Source organism: Chaetodon trifascialis, chromosome 6 (assembly GCF_039877785.1).
Source record: "Chaetodon trifascialis isolate fChaTrf1 chromosome 6, fChaTrf1.hap1, whole genome shotgun sequence".
Lineage (NCBI taxonomy): Eukaryota > Metazoa > Chordata > Actinopteri > Chaetodontiformes > Chaetodontidae > Chaetodon > Chaetodon trifascialis.
The window spans coordinates 22,146,591-22,169,026 of record NC_092061.1 but is presented as its reverse complement, the minus strand read 5'-3'; the positions used below and the strand labels follow the sequence as shown (position 1 = coordinate 22,169,026).

Here is a 22,436-nt window from a genome sequence, read left to right as displayed (position 1 = left end):
GTTGTCAAGCTTTGGCGCCACCCATTTTGTTTTAAAAGCGGAAGTGATGACGGAGGCACTTAAGTGTTCAGCGCCCTCTGCTTGTAGGAGGTGGAACAACAGGGTGAGGACAGTATTGGCACTAAAACAATTTTCATGCAGGACTTTTATTTGTATTTGTAGTATTTCCTAGTAGTAGTAGTTGTAGCATTGCTTCTTTTACTTTAGTAAAAGATCTGAGTACTTCCTCCACTGCTGGTCATACATGTTACTGCACCAAACAGGAAAAAATGAGTGATAATAACACTGATCGATAGTAATCCACTCATACTCATACTCATACTCATACGCAGTCTTCTTCCTAATGTTTTAGATAGCCATTCAATTCTGCAATCTTAAACTATGTATCACATTTTTAAATTCAAAGCATAAAAGAATCCTGCAGTAGCCTACTGCTGGTTATTAAAGGATTAATCCTACTGTGCAAAACTGTGTCTCTTTTTGTTCAACAAAAACCATATACTGACTAACTCCATAACGTGACTATATAAGAATATTATGGTGGTTTAACATTGTGCATGAAAATTGGTTAATGTACTGTAGCAAGAGCCAAGTGTTTTTGTTTTTTAGTGTCACTTACAAATAGAAAACTCCACAGACAAAAGAATATATATATAAACATCCTTTAATCATGATTGCCAAACATATGAATTAAGGCATATACAGTATAAAAAAGCAACAGCAGGTTTCATGTTTATACGATTTCAGTGTGTTATTAACTGGATACACCGGGTGGATGAACTGAATATACCAAGCAGCCTTTATAAGACAACACTGTGTCTCCCAAAAGATGACAGCATTTTGTAAACAGGGTTCATAGCACTATATTCAAGTAATAGAATGATCACTGATACTATGCAGGTAAGGTGTTGTGTAAGTGAGGCAGAGCTGCTGATAGACAGGTTGGGCTATTGGGTTTGGGATTATCCATCCTGTAACTACTTCAACCCCACATGATGTGATCTGCATTATGCTACGTTGGCAGGAGTGCCCCTGCATTATTCCAAGATAGTTACCCCTAATGCTAGCCATACCATAACAATGATACAAATAAAATCAAACCTAAATTAGCCATATTTGTTGTGTTACATATTTATAGCACTCATTTTAATTATCTGAATCAATTGTATAGTGACAATTTACAATTTCACTTGGATGTTTGCAGTCAATTTGACACTGTTTTCTTGATACATGTCTAACTCTTTTAATTACAGAAAATTCCTTATGTCTCTGGCTCAGAATTACAACAAGCAGGCTAGCCTGACTGGTTTGACCATTGGGCTGCTTTGAATTATGGATCTGTCACATACCATGTGAAGGCATTATGGTTGAAGTTGATAGACTAGTGGCCATATTGGACTGAGTTGCACATACAATATCAGATGGCTAGCTAACTGTACAGTATCTGATGAGCTGTCTGTGGTGTTAGTTTGATTAGCTGATTAATCTTATTTGTACAGTAGCTTATGTTAGCAGAAACTAGTGTTAGCATGTTAACATTAAGCCTTACAGAAGCTATCAGAAGTTAGTGTTAGCATGTTAACATTAAGCCTTACAGTAGCTAGCAGAAGCTAGAGACAGCATGTCAATATTAAGGTTTACAGTAGCTAGCAGAAGTTAGTGTTTCATGTTAACATTAGGCCTTGCAGAAGCTAGCGGAAGTTAGTGTTAGCATGTTAACATTAAGGCTCACAGTAGCTAGCAGAAGCTAGTGTTAGCATGTTAATATTAAGGCTGTGTCTGAAATCACACCCTCTGCTATAGAGTACACTACATTTACATTTGCTATTTTATACAATTTGGAGTGTGCAAAAATATCCGCCATACAGTGCCCTCAGAAATTACACAATGGAACAAAAAAGTAGTGTACATACCAGGGACTTTCTGCTAACAATCCTACAGTGCAATGTGGCACATTTTGTATAAATGTGAAAATTACATTGTGTGATTCAACAGTTGTCAGTGATGAGGCAAAATGACGAAGATACGTTTCTGAAATCCCTGCACACTGTTGAGCCAAGTATGTCGATTATATAGAGATTAGTAAATGACTGAACAAAGGAGTAATTTCCGACACAGTCTAAGTTAAGTTCTTTTGCTAAATGATCCTGTTAACCGGTTAGCAACCTATCTGTAATTTCTACAAAAATGCTGCATACAGCTCTATTTATGTTTATTCAAAGAAACTAATTACCACATTACATGAATGAACATGTTGTGTTGTGAGCAAATGTCAGCTGGACACCACAAGTAACAATGTCAGTGCCAGATAGAGCGAGCTTCAGATTTACAGTGTGAGAAAAGGACAGAATGAGAACAATATCAACCACAAGCCAGTCACAGGCAGCCAGACTAAATGTTGCTGGATCCAAGATAAATGATGCACCAGAATCAGCCCAATTCTTGATGTTTTTTTTTATATATATAGAGAGAAATGGCAGTTGCTTGGCACCAATGGTAAAACCTGACAATACTGTCTAGCAGAGGCTCTGCAGTGAGCTAGTTAGCTTGTAGGAGGCATGGGAGCAGGGGCAGGGCAAAGGATTGTAGAACTCCTGACAAGGGTGCTTCCACACTGACACCACAAACAGTAGAAATGTTGGCATTTTACTTAATGGACAATTCCAGTGTGATTTACTGAATTCCTGCACCGTCATTTTGTTTTCTATTGCTGTAGGTTTTCCAGCTACTGTAGTATGTTGAATTATATTATCTATTTCTCTGGTCCTGGTTATCATTCAAAACAATATTCTGAAAAATGCTCTGTCTTAAAGTATGACTTGTTACCAGTGAAGAAGAAAGCATCAGTTTGGAGCTGTTAGACTATACTCAAAACTAAACTGAATGAAGCATGTTCTCAAACTGCTGTTGAATTATGGCGCTGCAAGCAAATACTTTTAAACACAACTTGTAAGTTCCTACAAACAAGACACACATTTACAAAAGCTGGTGTAACTCTGAGAACTAAAATTCTATGGCCAGAATGGAAAATTGACAAGTTTGACTTACAAACGATGAAGCTTCTTTTTGGTCACAAACTCACTACTATACCTGAGCAAAACACCAAATTCCATTTAGTTTGAGTATAGCGCTGAATGCAGAGGTAATCATAAAGTCAGAGATGCTGAAAATGAGTAAAAACTCATGCAAACACTGGAATTGTCCTTCAGACAAGCTGTAATTAAAAGTATAACTGGCACATGTGACTTTCATTTTCAAACAAATGCCTTTGGCATGCACTCACTGGCATCCATCATTCACCTAGCCCCAGGTTGTACCTCTCATTTGAGCATTTTCACATTAGAAAACTCTGCTGATTGCATGTTGATTATAGTCAAGTCAAATACTAAAAGAAATGAGTCACAGTTTTAGCAACAATCCAGCAAGGCAAGTCTCCATTCCTTGACCTTAACAAAGATGGCAACTGGAAATGATAGCTCCAGGTTCCAGTTCCAGTCCAGTTGCCTTATTTATGGGGTCGTCATGGCTCAGGAGGGAGAACGGTCTGAAGGTCAATAAATAAAGTTACTTCTACTTTGTTGGTCTTGGGAAAGGTCAAGGGTTGGATGAAAATGAATGCAGCAAAAAAATGCAGCAGAAAACTTCTGCAGCAGACTAAGGAGTAACCCAAAAAACACAGGAAAAATATGGATTACTAAAATAATAACTCACTGGGGTCACACGAGGAAACCAGACAGGAAAGCTGACAAGAAACTCAAACCATGAATGCAGATGGCCTGACAACTGAAAGAGGGAAAACATATGGACTGAATACACAAGAGGCTGATTAACTACTGAAACACAGGTGATAGAGAAAACAGGTGGGAAACACACAGAGGCAGGAAGTAAAAGAAAACCTGTTACATGAGGAGAGTAACCTTCAAAATAAAGCAGGAAACAGACTAAACAAACTCCCCAAACTATAACAAAATCACCCAATACCATGAAATTGAAGGTGGACTACACAGTCCGTTCAGAAAATCAACTTTCAGTCTCACCTATGATGCTAACATGGACAAAGAGTCCTTGAAGTGCTCAGAGGGATGGAAATTTGAATATCCACAATTCCATGGCAACTGGGCTGCTGAGGAAGATGGTGTAACATGACTGAAAGCCCCAAATCAGCTGCTGAATGAACCTTATGATGAGACTGTTTTGCAAAATGCGGCACCATCATTACCTGCTGGTAGTAGACAGGACAGAAACAGCAGCCTCTCGTGTCACAATAGCATGCGACATAGAATTGGACTGTTTGTTTTTGTATTTTTTGGAAGCCAGTCGCCAAAAGCTCGAGAGGCACAAACTGGGACTAACATTCAAAAAATGACACACATACCCTAAGCTGTAACACAATGGGATATGAGCAACATCATATGTGCAACACACTGTGAATTAGATCACAGGAACATGTGCCTAAAGTACAAACTGCTGCAGATTAACTGGAGTCAGTTAAAGAAACAGTGTCACATAAAGAAAAGCCACATAAATGGTTACTGCGGGTCTTCTTGCTCTGCCCGCTGCCCCCCTGCATGGCTGATGGAGATCAACATAGACTACAATAAAGCATGTTAGTGCTCTGCCATGAATCTGTACAGAATATATACACCACTGGGTTCCTACATGGCACTGGGCAGGTCGATGTGAAGGTTTACTCTCACATAAAGACAATACAATCAACATGGTTACGCTCAAGTACAGGTTAGTAATACAAATGTAGCGTCAGCACTATGGAGGGAGGAGGACCACTTCAATAATCATAATGAGAATAATAAGGATAATAATAGACTTTTTAGCTTCCTAATGCTGTATCCCAATAGGAGTTTAAAAAAACGATCAACACTATTGGGATAATGTAAGTCGTCATCAGTACATTCAGTCATATCATCATCATCATAATACACTAGGATAAATGTGCATTTTATAAAGCCACAGCTGGGCTGAGTGCACTGGGTTGTTTCATTTTATACATGCCGCCTGCTTCTGTCAAAATCCTGCAAAACTGAAAGCTTCAAAAGTCAGTGATCTGGAATCATACAGATAGGTCCTCCTTCAAAAAGGTCCCGATCCTGCTTTCTGTCCCTCCGTTGGCCCGTCTGCTCAGTGATGACGTGTTATAAAACAGGTGGTTGTCATTAGTAAGAAATGAAAGAGGTTTTTAAACATTTGTTCTCTGCCTCTCAGCGAGGCGAAGCTTATTCAACACCATGGAATTGATGTCTGATAAATCTGCCGTTCCTCATGTGAGACGTGGTCACATGGTCCTACTTCTTCCCATCGCTCTCTGCAGAGGCAAGAGGACAAAACACAGGCGTTCAGTCACATATTTGCCCTTCAGCTCAGGAGTAGAGTCAATACTTAAGGTGTGTTCAGACTAGAAATGGTGCGATTGCTTACAAAATCTAACAAAAGATAGAAGTGCTGGCAGGTTTGCTTTTCCTTCAGTGAAGGAGAGAAGCATCCTTACAAGCTGAAAATGGTTGAACCTGAGCAGTCTGAACACACCTTTACAGAGCATTCCTGATAGAGCACACAGGTGAATTTCACAGTTGACAACTGAATCTCAGTTTTATCTTGCAAACATGTGGGAAAAGCTTTCAATATTAACACAGATACTCATGAAATGAATGAAGGCAACGGCAAAAGCGAAGCCTGATCATCAAGTTCAACAGCAACATTTTCTACAATACAAATTCGGAAGAAAGGGGATGCAAGCAAACACATTTCTCAGGAAACCTGCACCAGTCAGTCACATAAGAAAACAGCTGCCCTCTCAGAGTATGTAAATGACATGCTCATCATAAACATGCCCACAAGTTTGAGGCTCATCACAGACGGACAACTGCCCGCCTTTGTGTAGGTGTATATGTTTTTTCCACCGGTTATCTAGAACGGTCATATTCAGCTTTTTAGGCCATTCTAACAACATTCTGTAATGATGTCTGTATAACATTAACAACACACCAAACAGTTTTCTTGAGATCACAAAATAAATGTCCCTTAAGCCTTCAGATAAAGTGATACATCCAGAGGACAGCAGCCTCGAATGCAAGATGATAAGAACACAAGTCCACACACATTAATATAACCATTATGATTTTGAGATAATGACATAATGAAGTTGTGATTGTAGGAAAACGGTTTATTCACAAGATAAGAGGATAATTAATTAGCGATCTTCAGATATCAGGCCGAAACATTAGAAAGTGCTGCTGCTTTTGGCTTCTGTAGAAAACTCCTGGTACTCTTCTTCATTCCTCGGCCGCTGTGTGCATCCAATGTCAGCATCAATGCTGTTAATCTCCTCTATTTCACAGCAATTACCATTTATAGATAACTGCAGTCATTGCAACAGTAAGGCAATCATCACATTATACTGTTTAACTGCCTGGCAGGTTCCCTCTGCATTATTTCACACTTTCAAACAAAGGCAGTGATTTATGGCTCCTTAAAATATATGGAAAACACTGCAAAGCGGATAATGATCTACTGGATGGCAATTTAGGCAACAAGACACAAGCCTCAGAGAGCCGATTAAGCTGTGAGCTGTTACCCAGAAGAGAAGGCTTGGATATTTGATTTATTGACCCACCTGAGAGGACGAAACAGTTCTCCAGCTTATTCTGTTCCCAGTTTGTATTTTATGATTTTTCTTTCAGCAATTCACATCATAAGATCTAAACTCAGTAGTTAATGTATGAGTCTGTGATCCACACTGAGAGTGTACCTGAGCTGAATGCACAGAAACTCTCAAATCATGGTTCAATCAATCAATGCTATGCAGGTTAGGGGATCACAGCATGCTGTATTTACATGCAAGCTAATTATTTAATCATAACCTGATTGAGTGAGCACTATTAAAACTGACATTTTAGAATATGCATTTATTTTATAATCTCATGTAAAAAGCTGTGTTATTCAGAATTTGTCCAGTAAGTGAGCCTTTATCCCATTTTTATTGTATGCTTTCTTCACACATGACAGTTTTAAAGATAACACCAGAAACACAGATTTTAAATTTACTAAGATCCACACATGCAGGAACATGGGATAAATTAATTAATGTAAACCAGAACTATTATTTACTAGGTTAAACAGGTCAACCCCATGACTAATGCTATCTAAAATATTGCCTTGAAGCACAGACACTCCCTGGACCCCTAAATATCTTTCAGGAACAACAGGGAACCAAAGGAGCAACAGATTATCATGTTTGAACATCGGTTAGGTGGCTGGTTGGCTCCTGATTGTCACAGTCTGGTATTAACAGCAGATACCTTCAGTCTTTTCAAACTCTTACCAGAAGAGGAATGTCCTGACACCTGCTGACTGGAGACCAGCGACCTGGAGCTCAACCCTTCAACACAGTGAGAAAAGCAGCTGTGAAACATCACATTTCAATGGGAAAAATGTTCTGCAATATTCCAAATACTAAGACTGTGAGACAGCTCAGCTGTTATTCATCCAACTCTGAGCAAAACACTGACACGGGCAGATGAACTGTAGCTGCTGAGTGAGAGAGAGCTTGAACAGATTCTGTTGAGAATGTAAGCTGACTGATATGGTGGTTGTCCATATAGGAGGAAAACCAGTTGAAAGACAAAGTCAAGAAGAACGGTTGGGTAGAAATTAGCCGCTGGCAGTCACTTTCAATTTGACACATTTTGGGCTCAGCTTGTCGTACCTTGGTAGATGTCGTACTGTCCTGACATCAGGTTGTAGCTCATACCCAGGTGTGTGTGATGGTGTGTGTGCAGGTGTCGAGCGAATGACACGTGGTTCCTCTCTCGCTCCGTCTCTCTCTCTCCCTCAGGGGAACCCTTCTCGCCGGGCTGTACCAACACACACATCTGCAATTACACTTTTTCTCAACCTTTCCTTTCTCCAGCCCCACCAGTAGAGACTTTAATAACTACATGATCTTACAGCAAAACACACACACACACACACACAGCATCTCAGCATCTTTTCATGGTGAAGCTGACTCTCAACACCTCATTTCATGTCAGTTTGAGTGTTGGTTTTTATTACATTTGTTTCATTAGGATGTCATTTTTATTGCCTGAATTTGTGTTTTCTGTCTCCAGTAGGTAAAGTGAGACAGAAAGCAACTCTGTACAGTATGATACTGTTTGAAGCCACAGCAGTAATAAAACTTAAGCTGCAGCATCACATCATTATCAAGTGGTATGGAACAGCACAGCATGCACACAATACGATCATATAAGAGGCAGCAATCAGTTTTTATCTGTCTCAGTACACTTTGAAATTCAACTTGAAGACATCTGAAGCATACTCGATACGGCACACAGTCTCAACAAATGCCTGCTGTAGTGGCAACGCACGGTGCTGCAGATGAGTGTGCACTACTGCATGAGGAAAACATACTTTTACTTTGAAAAGAAAGAAGAAGAGTAAGTGTTTCATTATTTATCTCAAGCAGTTCTCAGCTTTCTAGAAGTTGAAGAACACTAAAGGGTTTGAGCACATTGCAGTATATCTAACAAAATGCTCAGCAGTGATGTTAAGCATTCTTAATTGGTTATAAATGGGTTAATATGCACCAAAACCCCGGCCTGCTACAGTTAATATTCACTTATTGGAAACACTCATGCCTTCTGGGAAACACTGGCCACCCTTTTTTTTTTTTTTTTTTTTTTTTACAATTCTGCTGAAACTTTGCAATATTTTAACTCTCTTTTTCCATTTCTGATAAGTGTGCAGCCAGTCAGTCAGTTGTTTGCATATGGTTGCTGGTTTGAAATGTGTCTTTATTGATTTGTCTTCATTCTTTGTGTGTTAATGTAACAGTTACAGTATGTGAGTGTATGCAATGTATGTTCTAGACTCATCATCATCATCATCATCATCATCATCATCATCATCATTTTCAATAGAAATGTACTAAGAGTGCAATTATAGCGCTCCTGTATCAAGCATTTAGCCTCTAACAGTTTCCTGTGTCTTGTCTTTTTACTCTTTATTTTTTTGTGTGTGCTCATCAGGAAACATCAGATCTGTGCCGTGTGAATGAAAACAAACATCAGAGTGACACTGTGCTGTAGTGTGGACATGGCAGTAAAGTGAGCGGTGTCTCACAGCAGGTGATTTTCCGTGGTACTGATGGCTCTGCTGTTGCAGCAGCTCCATGGCCGAGGATGATGATGAGTCGCTGCTCTGCTTGCTGCTCACCACTCCTCTGCTGGCTGTAGTCACCTCCGACTCCTCCCTGCCCGCCGTCTTACCGTACAGAGGGTAGTGGAAACCTGGTGAACACAAACAGAGATACATACACAGAGCCACAGAAATACATGTGCACAAAACACACACAGATGCACAATGACTTTATAAATCTATCAAAAGCAAGTTGTACATTTTGAGGCCTTTATTTGCTATATTTAAAGGTGCAGCTGCTGAATTTGTCATAGTGTCTAATGGTGCCCCCTATTGGGTATTTGAGGCTATCAAAACCAGGCATTGTGTCTTGAATGTGGGCGTGAGTGCCTTGAAAATTTCAGCAACTTGTGTTGTTTTTAAAAGTGACTTGCTACATGCACTTTGCAGCACCTTCTTTTCCCATTGACTTTATAATTTCTGCATTTTACTCCTTTCTTCTCTGTGTCTTTTCTGCTTTAAAATTCTTGTGAAAAACATATGGACCATAAGAATTGAGAATTTGTCTCTTTATAGGTCCCTTTATTTTTCGTTAAAAGTGCAAATTCATCTTAGATATTTACAAAGCTTTTTTGGGTGACTGATATATACATTCATGCATTATATCATTTTGAGGAATTAAGTTTTCTTGTGAATGAATTACAGATCTTAAGGGTTTGAAACTCCTTCATTTTCAGAGTAATTACAAAATAAACGTTTCTATGTTTTCAGCGAACTTCACTGTCCTGTTAACAAATTTTGCAAATAGCAAATATGTGGCTAATAGCTAGCTGGCTAGCTAAAAGTTTACGCTAACATGCCTATTTACACATGCTGCAGACACTGAGTGACACAATCCCAGTCCCACTGGATCGGACAGTCTGATGAATATAAATCCAACATTCTTCTTTTAGCTCTCTTTTGGTCTCCACCAACTCCTGAGAAAAATTTCTGGCTCATTACCTGCTAAATGTTCATTTTCATTCATGTTTCTAACTGTGTCTGTCTGCTGTTTACTGCTAGGCAGGAAGTGTGCAGTGGGCAGAGCTTGTTTGAAGAACACAAGGGCCTTACAAGGAGCTAAAGGGGATAAACAGTTGAGTAGGGCTTTAGAGCTGATGGCAATTCAACTGCTTTCATCTCTTACACTTAAACTGACAGGCCTTTTGACTTGACTGCTTTTGACATTTGACTGCTGTCAGTACTTAAACATAAACTGACATTTCAATTGCTTAATCTCTTAATCTTCAAGTGTCAGGTCAGATACTTTAAGCACTTACAAACAAACTGAAAATCAGTTGTCTGCAAGACTTGACCAAGCAACTGAATCTTTAAGTGCTTTCAGTACTTATACTTCATGCATATAGTACAATACACTTCAACTGACATATCAGACCCTTCCAGTGCTTCTACTTCAACTTACACTTCAACTCTGTTAATTCCTTCACTCATAATGTAGCACCAATGCAATATTATGAAGTAACATTTTAGGACATTTAAGCAGTTTTTAAACCTGGTAAGAAAAAAAATAAAACTTTTTCTTGGTCACTGCATGTTTGTCACTGTGAGTTATTGCATCCGCTGTTAATATAAAACTTATTGGTTTGTGAAACTTTAAAGGAATAGTTTGATATTTTGGGAAATATGTTTATTTCCCGAAATGGTCAATAATTCCTTCAAAGTAATCACAAACTTTTACTCAGACTCCTACCTGGGTAATTGTGGACCAGGGTTGGGGACACCCCTCTATAGGAGGCCCCGCCGCTCTCACACATTGCTAGGTAGGGTGGGTAGGAGGAGTGCTGGTACTGGATGTAAGGCTGCTGGGGGGTCATGGGAGGAGACACCGCCGCCCGGGCACTCTGGGACTCCTCAGACAGCCCTCCCATTGGTTCCTGGCCTTGATCATCTAGCCCCTCCAGCCGGTCTGACTCCTCCATGTCGATGCTGGGCAGGAGATCGTGGGGCCCATGGACCCTGGCTTTTTTAGCATCTCCACACACACCTCCTCCCCTCTCTCCTCCACTTCCTCCTCCTGAGGTCATCTTGGCTCCGGTAGGCTCCACGGTAGCTCCCCATTCTTTTCCCCTGTCTGCTTCACCCTCCTCGGCCTCCTCCCCATGTTGACTCTGTAGCTCTGAGTATTTGCTGTGAACCAGGCAGTGAGCCCAGGCCGGGCCGTCTGAGGGCTAGATCGATGGGGACAAGTGTTGGTGCTAGTTGCAGTGTTTCCCCTATAATTCTTTGTTAACAGTGGTGGGTGGGAGTCATTTTGGGGTCAGTTCAACTTCGGTCCTCGTCTTTGTCCCAGTTTTTGTTCATATGGCCAGTTGCAGAGCTAAAAGTAAATATCTATTTCATAAGTCAAAATGTTAGCCCTTTGGCGTTTTGTCTCTTTTGGGGGTTTGGGGTTTTTGGAGGGAAAGGAAGGCTAATTTAAGACTTTCATTTGTGCATTTTCTTTTTAGCAGGGTTGGAGAATTTCTTGCTGTGGTGGCCCACCGCTGCTGAATGACTATAGAGGAAACACTGTGTACTTAAGTGAACAGAACCATAGACAGACCATCTATCACTGGCTCTGGGTGTGATGTTGATGAAGGATGACGACGTTTCAACAGCAGGCGGCCATTCACAGGTGGGATGTAAGGAGAGTGGCATCCCTCTCAATGACACAAATCAAAACACGTCTCACACATGATCAACTGCAGAATTTAGGCCAAACTGAAGGTAAAAACAAACTACCCTCCCAAGCATGGCTCTCATTCAATTCATATAACCTTTTTATATGACCCAGCATGGCTAGAATTAGCAGTTAACTGCATCATGAGATGACATGGTTAAAAATCTGTACAAGCTTTCTGAAAAAGCAGCTCATATCAAAACCAACACTTATGTATTAGAAATCTTTCTTTGTTTCTTCCTGTGTTTATGTTTTACATTTACAGCTAAAGTGAATTATACATTTCCCCCATTAATTCTTACTCTAAACATTAAAAACATTTGCATCAATCAAATCAAACCACATGATCTTGATTTCAACCAAAATGACTAAAGCAGTATGTCAAATTCGAGCTACAGCACCACAGAAGCCACATGGTCTTTGTTATTAGCACCTATTGGTTTGGCTGTACACAATTTGTGATTAATCTCTTTGTGACACTCAACAACAGTCATTAAAGCACACCAACAACACCATCAGCGGCGGCGGCAGGTTATAGACAGAGGGAGAAACTTACACTGGAAAAGGAAACATTTGAGTCCAGATCTGTCTGACTGTTTGGGTTGTGGAGTGATGAAGAAGAGGAAGAGGACGGTGACTTGATGTCATCACAGTCTTTCATCAAGACCTGGTGCTGGTCCACCATGCCACCATGCACAGCCTTTATGCCCAGACTTTGTCCCCTTTCTCCCCTCTCACTCATCTCCACGTAGGAAAGGACGGGTTTGGGACAGCAACCTTTAGCACCATCTGGACCTTTACCTAGCATGGGTCCGCCGGCTGGACCCCCAACCATATGTTTATCATCCTCACTGTCTCTCACCCCCTGTCCCCGCTCACCCCTCTGCTTGCCACTGTGCATCTGGTCACAGCATTTGGAGGCCAATAACAGCTTCTGGTCCATGTACAGTCCTCTGGAGTACTGGCCATAGTACAGTGACTGAGCCAAGGCGGTCTGGGTCTGACTCATAGCCAGCTGGAGCTGAGACTGAGGTGGCCCATCACCTTTCTTTGAGTCTGAGAACTCATGGGAGGAGCTTTTGTCATCCTCTTTCACCTCTTCCTTTCTGTCTTTCCCTTTCCCATCAAGGGCTGAGCTTTTGTGGAAAGCAACATTGCTGCTGTTTTGCCTGTCTGACTGCATGTACCCCTGCAGGTAGTAGGGCTCGTAGCTGTGGTAGTATGGGGATTGGGGGTCTTTCGATGATGGGGTAGATGCTGTGGGAGGGGTTTTACCAGAGCTACCATGGTTACTGTTAGAGCTGACCTCTGAAGAGGTTGAGGAGCTAGACTTGGATCTGATTCCATCTGAGCGACATTCAGAAGATCCCCCATCATCTCCAGCATCTGAGATGTCAGAGTACGCTGGGCTGTTGTTCTTGCTGTTGCTGTCTGTTGTTGCCATGCAACTACCACTGGGGTCAAGTCGTGATGAACCACCAATGGAGGGACTGGGGGCATTGTCGGTGAAGGTGTAGACCTTGTCAGCCTCAGCTCGGATACTAGCCATCCTGCTCTCCTGGCTCTCTGTGAGCCCATTCATTACATCCTGCTTGCTGAGGTGCTCCTTTAGAAGACTTCCAGAAATTTCCTTGACACCCATTTTAGAACCACAGCCACCATCTTCCATTTTGATTCCACTGCTGTCACCATTAGTCGTCCTGGTTGGTGCATCTTTGTTATGTTTGTCCTTCAGCCTCCGTTTCTCTTTCTTCCTGGTCTCTTTGCTGCATGTAACCAGGGTGGCTTTGACAAGGCTTGGTTCCACAACAATGCTGAGCTTTGGTTTGATGGGTTTCAGAGGAAGGTTTTTACTGGTGAGGCCTACAGCTGCCATGGGTGAGGGCTGCTGTGAGGCGGCAGTATCTGCTGTGCCAGTTGGATATGCTGTATTGGGTATTGCAATCAGCTTGGGGGGAGCAGGGGCTGGAGCGATTGGCCTGTTGGTCCGTGACTTGGACAGCTTCTCTACCTTCCCATTGGCCTTCTTGCCCTTGTCACATACACCTCCCTTTTTGTCGATCAAACCTTCTGCTTCGAGTTTAGGCATCTCAACCGTGGAGTTCCTGTCTGGTACCATGCAGTTCTCCAGAACAACAGTCATGTTGGAGATGATGGGCAGATTGCTGAGGTCATCAATCAGCCCATCTTTCAGCAATGAGGTTCTTCTGGTCTTGGAGTTAGTTGTGGGCGTGTGGTCAGTACTGAGGAGTAGTCTTCTGTTCTTAGGAGATCCTACCGTGGTCACCTTATAGAGAGGAGCAGGTTTCTTAGAGGAGCTGTTGGCATTGGTGCTGTTGTTTGTCTCTAAGAGGTCATATGTCATGTTGCTGATGGTGTCCTCACAGTCTGATAGTCGTTCCTCACTCTCTCCATCCTTCATGGTCTCCAGCTCAGGCTTCCTCTGCTCCTCAACCTCCAGGTGTGCATGCGTCTGGTGGTAGCGCAGGCCGTTGATGTGCTTGTAGCGTTTAGTGCAGTTGGGGTGGGGACAGTCAATGAGGATGGGTGGGGGAGGTGGTGAGGAGGCACAACCTCCTCCAGGATCCATGAATGAGGGATCAGATTTGCCCTGTGGTGTGGATGGGGCACTGCGGGATTTGGCTCGGATCCTCTTCCCATTCCCGTTTTTAATGTCGTCAGTGGAGACCAGGCTGAGGTCCAGGTCAGCTGGTGGTTTGTTCTTTCGCTTCCCAGAGGAGATAGAGGAGGTGCTATTGGCAGGTTTCACCTCCTCCACAGTGAAGAAAGAAGGAGGCGTTCGGCAGTTGCTGTTGATGAGGTTCAGGCTTCCTCTCCGTCCCTTGCTGTGGATGGGTGCAGTCGTTCCGGCCACACCACCTCCACGGCTCCTGTGCTGTGATAGACCCCTGACTTTGCCAGCAGGGGCTGGCTCAATGCAGGGTCGCTCAGCCATGGCCATTCGCATCCGTTTCCCACGGCCACGCCCACCTGGCAACTCAGGGTCACTCGAGGGAGACTCACAAAACCTGAACAGAGGATGAGGAAAAACAAGCGGTTTAGAAGAGATTTCCTGTTAATAATCACTTACTGACAGCCTGGAAATGCTTGATGATCACATCATGTCGAACCGTATCACATCTTATTGTTTCAAATTGCATTGTTTTACATCGTATTGTATCATATCTTATCACATCTTACAATATTGAGCCGTCACATTGCAATGTATTGTATCGAATGAGTTCATATTGCTTTGTTTCACATCATGCTCCCTCGTATTGTATTGTGTCATGTTGTTCATGAAAGCTTTTTAAGTCCTGATAGATAAACTGAAAAACACATCGAACCATCAAGTTGAAAAGAAGGCCATTTTCCTTGTTGATGCTGTTGTTCTTGAAAGGTTTTAACCCAAGAACAACTTGTTCATATCATCACCCAAATTGAATTCTTGTACCATCAGACAGAAACCTTGGAAGATAACAGATTATCATTCAAGTCTCATGTGGACCACTTTACCAAGACATCAAGGGTAAAAAATTGATTTTTTTTCTGCACAAAGCCTGCTTCTCTTTTGATAACATAAAAAAACTTGTACAATCCACAGTTATCTTTGCATTTGATATTAAGGCATTTTGTATTCACATACCGTCCGTTCTGCTTTGAAGTCTTTTGATGCTGTTTACCACATCTTAACACTGGAGATGCTTTGTCACACTCACACATTGTTATTTATATCAAAAACCTGTCTGCTGGGATGGGGAAAATGCATTGCTTTATATTTATCTACAGAGTAAGGCTCTATTTTCAAAGCTGGACCCTGAACCTTGCATCTGTGCTGGCCTTTTAATGCATCAATTATGACAGTACATTTCAGGACTGGTTGGTGTTAAATACTCAATGAATAAATTCTGACCTTGGAAAGACTGTTTTGTGCGTTAATCACCTTATTAATGGAACAGACTGCAAAGCATGTTGAGACTAGACTTTCTTGTCCCCCCTCTGAGATTTTAAAATGATGATATCTCACATTTCCTGTGATGTTTGTAATTGCATTTTTACATCAGTGTGTCCCTGAATGCCACTAAAGCTGCTGGAATGTCCAACTGAAATTTTATGCATTTTCTTTGGCATTTCAAGGGTTTGTTGGTCTCATACCTCTAATTGGTTTTGCTTTTAATCTCAAACTTGCTTCCCATATGTGTTTGTTATATTTTGTGCTTTTAATTCAATCATTACATCTTTTATCTTTGGATAGATAATGACTCATTGAAGAGGAAACACATTATTCCACTGCATTATTGTATATAATAAAGTGTCTGCGGTGACAAGAGTCCAAATGAAAAAAGCAATTTAGTCCCTGGGTTCTGAGATTAAGCTGTAATTGCCATGACAACAATCATTTACATACAGGAGCAATAATTGAGAGGTTTCAGCCCTGCGAGGAGGGACTGTCACATTTTCCACTCAACAATTACAAAAACCACTCTCCATTTGTAAAACTGTTGGGATGCAGAGTGGAGAGTGTTTTTGTTAAAGCTCATCATGGAACAACAGCTGACGGCCCCAGAGCTAATTTAGCTTTTTTTGTTAATAATAATTTTAGCAACATTAAAGCACTGAAAGGTGCTCCTTTCAGCTAATCAAATAAGCAATCAGCAGCAAATAAAAGTCAATAAAAAAAAAACAATAAAATGTTTAAACATGATAGATCAAATAGCGTAATATGCTAAGCAGAAGTGAGTCAGAGTAATTATATGAGGCTTGTCCTTAAATGTGTTTACAATTAGATTAAGAGTTGATGTCAAATAGAATTTTAGGCCTGATTTCACCAGGCTGAATTCTCACTACATGTCTGATAGTTGTGATGGACAGAAACACTTTTGCTGTACCTACAGATATTTATGATCTAAACACACTGTAAAGCATCTTTTCGTATTCACATTTTTTCCTTCTGTGTTGCGCTGTGGTTATGTGAAGAGCCAGTCACAGTCAAATCTGAGGAAAACAGTTCCCTGTTTTTTGAACTGATATCCACAGTCAGTGGCAGCTACGAATGTTCAACCATAGAACCAAATATCCTACATGAACAAACGTCATGGAAGCAGTGTTTTCGATATATTAGCTGATGTTTTCCCCTGACCATGATGTCTGTGTCCAATTAAACACTGACTGGCTGCATACTAGCTACTAAACATGGTTAGAGATTTACATTAACATTTTCTGCAACCCATGTAAATAATGTTGTATGCGACAAGGATAAACAGCTAACCATGCTTGCAACAAACAGATGCTGTGTCCTCAGCTTTATTTCAGCCTGTTTTGGAGAGTGTTTGGTAAGTAGCCGATACTAATCGACAAGCAAACAATGTGCTCAAATCCATTTTACTGTTCCAAATCCAAAATGACTGTAGCTACCATCCTCCAAGCATGAAGATAACTTTTCAACAAGCTAACTTTTCAAGCGCACATTATTTATTTATTTATCTATTCATTTATTTTTACCTAGGAGGAAGAATTACTTTTTAAAAATCGTTCCTCATTCAAGTCTGCAAGGCCAATCTCAATTAATGTTTAAAGACTGTTTCAGCCACTCATGTAATGTTCACTAACTCAGTGCTGAGTGTTTGGAGTGTTCACTGAGGTTTGATTGTGCAACTCTTCCTTTTTTCGTGCTTCGAGTGCAGTCTGCTGCTCACAGAACTGTCGACCTCCAATACGGCTGCACTGACTGCACACTTTAGCTTTTGTAGTACAGGAACTATTTGCTACAGGTGACAACTGCCAGATAATGGTAAATGTTAAAACATAGTGTAACAGTTGCACAAGTAAGGACGACTCATCACATCAGTCACTCAATAATATCACTTACACAGCATCTATTTGAAGTTAGCTAACATTAGGCCAACCAGACAAGGGAGTGCAATGAGGTGACAATTTTATTGCTTGTGAATTCAACTTTTCATTGGTAGGGTGAAGAATATGTTTTCTTTTAAAAGTTACATTGTCTGGCTGTGATTTTTCATAGCGATCAACAGATCCAACCAAACATCCCAGCTCACTGTTTCTCATAACTCATCTAAGCTCCTCTCATCTTGAGTCTCAGCAGTGAGCTTGTAGAATTTTGAGAATGCTACATAAAATATTACAGTGTGTCTTGTTTGGTGTGCCTTTAAAGTTCCCTGCGGAGAAACACAGATGCAGAGAAAGAAAAATACAAACAGAGTGTAACATCACCTTGGAGGAGCCCAGTCATGTTTGGTGCAGTCTAACAGAGTTCCCACATAGGTTCTCTTTCTCCACGTCACATTCACCACCAGCACACCTGTCAATCACGCAGGACAGAGACAGAGCGGTTAGTCTTGGATCCACTGGAACCATAACCGGTTTCTATATGAGTATCAGGCTTATCAGCAGGAAAAACGTCTCAAAATGCATTTTTATATCATATCATATATGTTATTTCTCAACACATCCAAGCCTGTCTGACTGTCTGAAGGGAGCTTTCCACCTTTTCTTTGCCTTTATTAGACTTTCCTTTTCTTGCATGTATCACCACCCGTTTTACCACTGCAGACATTCTCATTTCTTTGTTCTCACTTATATCTAAGGGGAATCAAATAAAACACTAATGAAAGACAAATGCACAGAAATCAAAGGAGCACACTGCACATTAAAAGAAAGAAAAGTCAATCTGACGAGCAGCAGTTGGCGGTCAAGAAATGAAAAACTGCAGCAACTCAAAGGACGGAGGCGACTGTTTTAAGAGGCTCAAATTGTTTTCAAAACGGTTCTGATTTTTAGTTACAGCCTGTAAAATTGCTTAAGCAGATTTTAGTCAGCAACATCTGTCAAGGAAAATACAGTCATCCATTCCTCTGGCCAGGTTTTGGTGGGAAGGAAAGCTTAATCTTCATGTTTTAAGCTCTAATCTAAGCGTTGACGACCCTTGAGCCATCTAGAATAAGTGTCTCTCTCTTCCTCTTTCTCTCTCTCACACTCTCAGACTGACATTTGAAAACCATTAACCTCCGTTTTGTGATGCGCCAACGGCAACACTGAGCAAATCAAATTTTGGATGCATTACAGCCTTAAAATGAGGTTTGACTGCAACACACGACTTCTTGCTCTTCAATTAAGCCTGATGGTCACCACCATCACAAAGCACTCTCACAGATAAATGAGAGCTGGGAAACAATGCCGAGTGCGTTGCTCATTTTAACAAGAGGTGCATGGTGATCAGGAAGATTTTTGATTTTCATCACAAGGCTGTAAAATCTTCAAATAATGAGCTGGATGGATTAGTCAACAACTTAATATTCCCAGTGTTCTCTTTAAACATCTCCTTAAGTAGAGTTTGACGTCTTAAAAAATATATTTTCTACATTTCTACAACCCAAGACAGTGTTTTTTACACCTGCAACATCACATCAAAAGGAAATATTCTACATCAAGTTAATGCATGTAAACATCATATCTATGCTTTAGTATTCCAGAGAAACTGGAATACTAAATATCTTACCTGGGATATTACTGTCTGTCAAATGGCAGTAAAATGAGCTCAGAATTGGGTCTCATTGAATTTAAGTCATAACACTGACAAAGACACAATATTTCGGTGTGGGAGTGACTGGATACTGAGTAGCCAAATAGCACATCTGCACAAACTCAAATCCATCAGAAACCATAAACCTAGAATCATAAAGATAGTTGTAAAACCAGGTTTTTCATGTCCAAAACATCATATCCTGAATATGATCAAAACCAGTAGTGCACATGTAAATACACTCAGTATGTTCTTCAGTGTTTTCTAGCACAACGCAAATAGAACTGAACTAGTTCTAGGCATGAGAAGGAAATACTCATGCCACGTTCATACTGATTTACATTCCTGCAGTGCTGAATGAATGTTCATCACAGCCATTCTGGATAATAATGCAGTTACTAAAGCTAACAGAGCACATACAGCTCGGCTTTTGTTATCCTGAATTTTGTGGACAGATGTCCTAAAATATTGGCTTCCCTTTTATATATATCCATGACGCTCAGACAGTGATCCTGCAGCACATCAGTTCACTCTCTCCACATATAGCACATGGAGTACAGAGAATATGATGTTGAGAAAATAGTTGTGCTTGTTAGATGAAGCGCAACTAATGATTATAAAGTGCAGTCTCACATATATGCATTGGTTTCATTGTGTACAAATCAACTCTAAGTGGGTCAAATCTGTGCGCATACATAGAAAAATGTATCTTGTTCTGGTTTATTTATGTCCTGTGTTCACCCACTTTCATTTATTATTGAAACCACTGACAATAGGAGGATTTTCTTGCTTTTTAAGATCTGTTACGTTCATTTCAACTCTTGTCCCAGCTGAGGATCCGCAGCCTACAGGAGAGGTTCTCCTCTCCACTGTCATGTCCCCAAAAGCCTTGTTGGGCCTGAAATGTGACAATGTTTCTATTTTTAGTCAGCGTCACTCTGTCTCTTCTTGGGAAGATACCAAAACACTGATAGTTCATCAGTTTTAGTTTCACTGCCATTAATGTGGGTGTTCCTGCCAATATAATGTTCTCCAGAACTTGTATTTCCTTTAAAGCCTGTTTTCAAATCTCTAAATCTTCATGAAATAAACGTCCTGCCTGCTTCACAGTCTGTGTAGAAACAAGCAGCTCTTTTACATGAAGGAGAGCAATGATCAGAAAGTCCTCGAACCAGCTGTCCCTGAATCTGAGCATCATTGACTTCAGGGTTTGTTTGCTATCACTTGGTAAAGAAGAAAATGTTCTCTCTCTTCGTTCTTGCCTCCCCACTGCACATATGTTGTAATATCAAACACATCGGACTAAAAAATTTAAAATGAAGTCATTCCTTTTTGCAGGCTGTTTTTACAGCCTCTCTATTGTCTTCATCTGTTGATTCTCTCCTGAACTGAGCTGCTGATTCTGCTACTAAAATCAAAGAAAAGCTATCACAAATTGAGAAAACCCCGTGAGCCAGTTCAGGCAGTTGCTGCTAAATTCAATCCAACACACTCTCCATCTAAGCTGAGTCCATCTTTCCCTCTGCTCTGTCAATCTTGTTGCTGTGTCTTTGCTCTGCACATATTCCCACAGTTGTATTTTCTGCTGCTGCTTTGCTTTAAGCTCTCCGCATGGTCTCTGCTATTCAACAACACTATGTCTCCTAGAAATTACACTTTTGTAGCACTGAATTGTTTTTCCAATTGTGCTACCAAATACAATCATGCCTGCATTTTGTGTAGTGGAAAACATTTCTTTGAGGGAATGAAGTGCTGCATTTAGGTACCACACTACAGTCACAAGGAGGTGGTGGGTGATGCGAAGGACTGTGAAACCAACCAAGCTCCATAGTCTGATCCCCCTCTGTGGTCGGGTCACAGACCGTATAAAAGAAGTCGATGTAGCCTCCAGGTCTGAAAAGTGCCTTAAATTTGCATTTTCTCAGCAAGGGAAAACTCCACTGGTTGCAAAAAGAAGTCTGAGTTTCTTGAAGTCTATGAGAAAGTCACTCTACTTCTCACTTTTTCCTAATGACTTAATTTTGTTACCAGCTAGTTTCAAGTGTTCTTCAATACAGCATGATGTTCATTTTTAAATTATGGTCAAATTTAGAGTAAAAAAGACGATAAGGCAGGGTCTGCTTTAGGATGTGGCTACCTTGTGATTTACAATTCACGACCACTGCTAAACATAATGTATCCATATATTCTGTTTCTTTTATCTAGTGACTGTATGTCGCATGTTTTCATAAGCGAGTTCTTCTTGTCTTTATTAATAATTTTGTTGTGTGTTTGCAGTGTGTTTTGGAAGGAGGCAGAAAAGGAAGGGACTGGGTCGATCATACCACATCATACCATATCAGAAAATTGAAGACACATGAACATACTGTGATATATACTGTTACTGTCTGTGCTTCAAATTATACCGTGATCTAAATTTTAGGTCATACCACCCAGTTCTACTTTTGACTGTAATCATGCACAATCCTTGTAATTAATTCATCTCTGGCACCCAGTCAGACAGACAGAAAGACAGACATCGAGACAGACAGAGCATCTTAAAGTCAGACAGTCTGTGGAGCTCAGCTAAGAGTCAAGCCAATCACCATCTGATTAGTGCTCATCAGACTCCGGCCTCCTGCAGAGAGGGGGGGGGGGGGGGGGTCTGAAGCTGAAATGGTGGTCTCATCTTCTTCTTCTCCTCTCTGTCTTTCCAATTAGTATTCTGCTTAATTAACATGCAACCAGCATCTTCCCCTCGTATCCCTCCGCCGTCACGAGGAGGGGGCTCCTGAGCGATAGTCCCCAAGCAGCAGGGAGGACTCCTCAGGATGAAAAACACAAGAAGAAAAAAAATACTCTCTCCTGTCTCCTCTTGTCTTTGTTGTTCTTCCTCTCTATTTGACTCTGATAGTATCCATCGAAATCATTCTTCTTCATCCCTCTATCTGTTTTTGTTTGCCTCCATCTTCACATTCCTCTCCATCTCTCCGTCCCCCTGGTGGTTTAGAAATATAGACAAAACCTCTGTTGCCATTCTGTCCA

At 41.0% G+C, this 22,436-nt stretch overlaps 1 protein-coding gene across 1 annotated transcript in view; it reads right to left on the bottom strand.

Moving 5' to 3' along the window:
- Nucleotides 1-2,464: 2,464 nt before the first annotated feature.
- The window catches only part of znf608 (zinc finger protein 608), a 48,462-nt gene continuing 28,490 nt past the window's right edge, over nt 2,465-22,436 (bottom strand). Inside the window, exons 3-9 of the mRNA XM_070964231.1 lie at nt 18,104-18,191; nt 12,426-14,898; nt 10,901-11,378; nt 9,136-9,302; nt 7,721-7,868; nt 7,337-7,393; nt 2,465-5,320 (exon numbers count right to left, since the gene is read on the bottom strand). Of these exons, the coding sequence (XP_070820332.1) occupies nt 5,301-5,320; nt 7,337-7,393; nt 7,721-7,868; nt 9,136-9,302; nt 10,901-11,378; nt 12,426-14,898; nt 18,104-18,191 (3,431 nt within the window). The 3' untranslated portion in view covers nt 2,465-5,300. The remainder of the gene's footprint in view (nt 5,321-7,336; nt 7,394-7,720; nt 7,869-9,135; nt 9,303-10,900; nt 11,379-12,425; nt 14,899-18,103; nt 18,192-22,436) is intronic.